Consider the following 2,933-nt stretch of genomic DNA (forward strand, 5'->3'; position numbering starts at 1 on the left):
CCCCAGCACAGCTCAGCGCAGCCCTGGCCCCGCCTACCCCCCCCCACCCCACACAGATCCGGGGGCACACCCCCCACCCCACATGCCCTCCCAGACAAGCAGCGGGAGCCACCAGATGAGCAGCTTGCCCCAACCCCTCCCTCACCACAGGGGGCCTTGATCTGCCCTCGCACACCCCTTCCCTTCCCCCTCCCCTTCCACCACACCAGACTTACCACCTGGACACAGCTGTATCCAGCATCCTAAAGGAACCAATCCCCAATTTATAACATTGTTCCCATGGGAAAATTGGTTCTGAGTTATGACGTTTTGACTTAAGACATGGTTTTGAGGAACCAATTGTATTGTATGTCTAAGGACTGCCTGTGTCTTAAGAAGTGGCTTCTTGAACATGTGAGAATTTTAGGATTCTGGGTGTCATATTTTCATATAGTTTCTGTCAAACAGAATTGTCCCTTTCTTTACACTGATGCCTTTACACTTCTCTAAATCAGCAGCTGGTAGCCTTTTAAGGCTGCAGTCCAGATTGACCCAGTTTGGATCAGAGGCAGGTAGAATCTCAGATGCTAGGACTCAGCAGCTGCTGCTGAGCCAGCTTGGAGAAGGTATCACCACCACTTTTCCCTATGCTTTGCCACTGCCACTTTTCCCTGGACCTGTGGTCACCACTTTTCTTTTGACATGAGGGAAATGCCCACTGCCTCTGCTTTTCCCTGCATTGGCTTGGTGGGGAAAGTGATTGCTGCCAAAGTCCCCTATTGCCAAATGCCACTGAAGTCCCATGTCTGCAGGCTGAATCAAAAAGGCATGATGCTTTGCAGTGTAAGAAAGATCCAGAAGAGGAAAGCAGCTCTAACAAATCACAAGAAACAGACTTGTTTCCAAGTTTATGATAGACACTGATACTACAGCTATACACGGTGCAGAATTAATCTACAAGTGACTATGGGCCTTTGGATAGACCAGCAGACTACAACATCTTGCAATGACTGTAGATCCAGCACCCCTGAGAGGAGAGTGTTGTGTCATTCTAACAGTTCAGGGGGAACAGGATAAGTCCCTTGGGTGACCAGGAATTAGACAATATAGCTCTGACAATATGGCCATCTCCCCTCTCTTTGAAGGTCCAATGAAATCCATTTCTATCCACAGAATTAAGAGAGAGAAGGAGCACCAGCGTCATGTGGAGGAGAAGAGGATTCAGGAGATGGCCTTCTGGCAAGATTCCTGCCCTAGTGAAAGAGCATGTGAAATACTGGCCCAGCTCAAGCTGGAGGAGCAAAGCGTGAAGAATAAGAAAAAGCAGCAGCAAAATAAAGAATATGTAAGGTAAGTTGATGGGCTTCTTTATTAGGTGCCCAACCTTGGGCATAGGGGCAGACTCTACAGCAAGGTCTTTCCATCAGAGGGAAATAAATTTATTTTATTTTTCAGATACATTGAAGCTTTAAGAGCCCAGATGAGGGAGAAGATGAAACTGTATAACATTGATTTGCCTCCATTGTGTTGTTGTGGGTCAGATTTCTGGGACTGTCATCCTGACACTTGTGCCAACAACTGTATGTTTTACAAAAACCACAAAGGTATGAATTCTTCTTTATATGAAAGAGACAGCATAATCCCAGTAACAGAGAGCAGATATGTCAGTTTTGTAGGTAAACATCAGACAAAGCTAGGAGGTCTGTTCTCATAGTTTCAGGGTCCTGTCACCTGCTGCTGTTCTGAAGAAATTTAAGGCAGTTGTAGCCATTAACTTATTCCAAAGATGGTTCTGCCCAGACAGGCATGTGCACATAGACCCTTACAGGTACAACTTACCCATTTTAGTAGGATTTTATTTGATTGTGCTACAGAGAGAAAGTTCATGATATTATACAGATGTTCAAGGGACTTTGTCAAGCACCAACTGTTCATCTTGCTAGTACAGGACTAGAGAGAGGACAACTCCAAGACCTAGGGAAACTTGGACATTCTGTAGACTGCCCTCCACCAACTTTTGCACCCCTTTCTTCAGGGATTTGCAGTTGTGACACCAAGGTTTAGGTGCATCCCTAGAGCAAGCCTTTGACCCATCTCTATTTCAGTCAGTAATGCTTTAATATTTAATAGGACTGGTATGATGCAAATGTGTTCTCTGTCATTGTGACCCTGGGTATAAGATATTCTGTATTCTCCTGTGGTTACTATGAAAACAGAGTCAACCTGCACAGGGTGCGGAGCCCAGGGCAAATCATCCCGCATGCGGCCCCGCCCCCGCTCCGATTCCACAGGCCCTGAACCTGAAGGGCAGCAGCGGTGGGGCGGAGGGGGTAGTGGGTAGCGAGTGGCTGGATGTGGAGCCACTGCTGTGCCCAGTTCTGTGCTTCCGCTGCTCCACCCAGTTGCGTGGGGCCCCCCAAAGCACAGGGTCCTGGGTGGTCACCCCGATTCGCGCCCCCCCCTCCCGGGATGGCCCTGTATGAAAAGTATTAGTAGTGTTAGGGCCAGAAAATGCTCCTGTTTTAGTAGTTGGTGATCTGAGGAAACACAGCCCTGAACACATGATATGGCTCATAGTGAGCTGTGACCTTACTGTTCAGACTCTAGTCTTTAAATGCTTGTACACCACATCATAAATGCCATGTTCTTATTGTATGTGGAGACTGGAAATGAAAGATCCCCATTAATTGCCAGATCCATGAGCATGCTTGCTTCTTCAGTGTTCTTCCTTCTGCACTGTCTCTATGTCCCACACTGAAGTTTGCCAAGCAACTGTTCTTGCCCACACATCGGTGCTAAAAGTCTTTCATGTTGCTTAGTTATGCAGTAACAAAAGCACATGACCACTCGGTTACCATGGATCTCATGGATTCCCCCCTTTGAGAATTGTATCCTTAGGAAAAATGCCCCTTCCTGTCTGTTAAGACATCTAGGTTCATTTCTTTTAATTCCTG

The 2,933-nt window shown here is 47.0% G+C and overlaps 1 protein-coding gene across 1 annotated transcript in view; it reads left to right on the top strand.

Annotated features, from left to right (window-relative positions):
* The window catches only part of CCDC15 (coiled-coil domain containing 15), a 45,538-nt gene that overhangs the window by 41,959 nt on the left and 646 nt on the right, over window positions 1-2,933 (top strand). The window contains 2 exon segments of the mRNA XM_025192124.1: window positions 1,153-1,329; window positions 1,435-1,583. Coding sequence (XP_025047909.1) covers window positions 1,153-1,329; window positions 1,435-1,583 — 326 coding nt within the window.

This window comes from Alligator sinensis, unplaced genomic scaffold (genome assembly GCF_000455745.1).
Source record: "Alligator sinensis unplaced genomic scaffold, ASM45574v1 scaffold625_1, whole genome shotgun sequence".
Classification (NCBI taxonomy): Eukaryota; Metazoa; Chordata; order Crocodylia; family Alligatoridae; genus Alligator; species Alligator sinensis.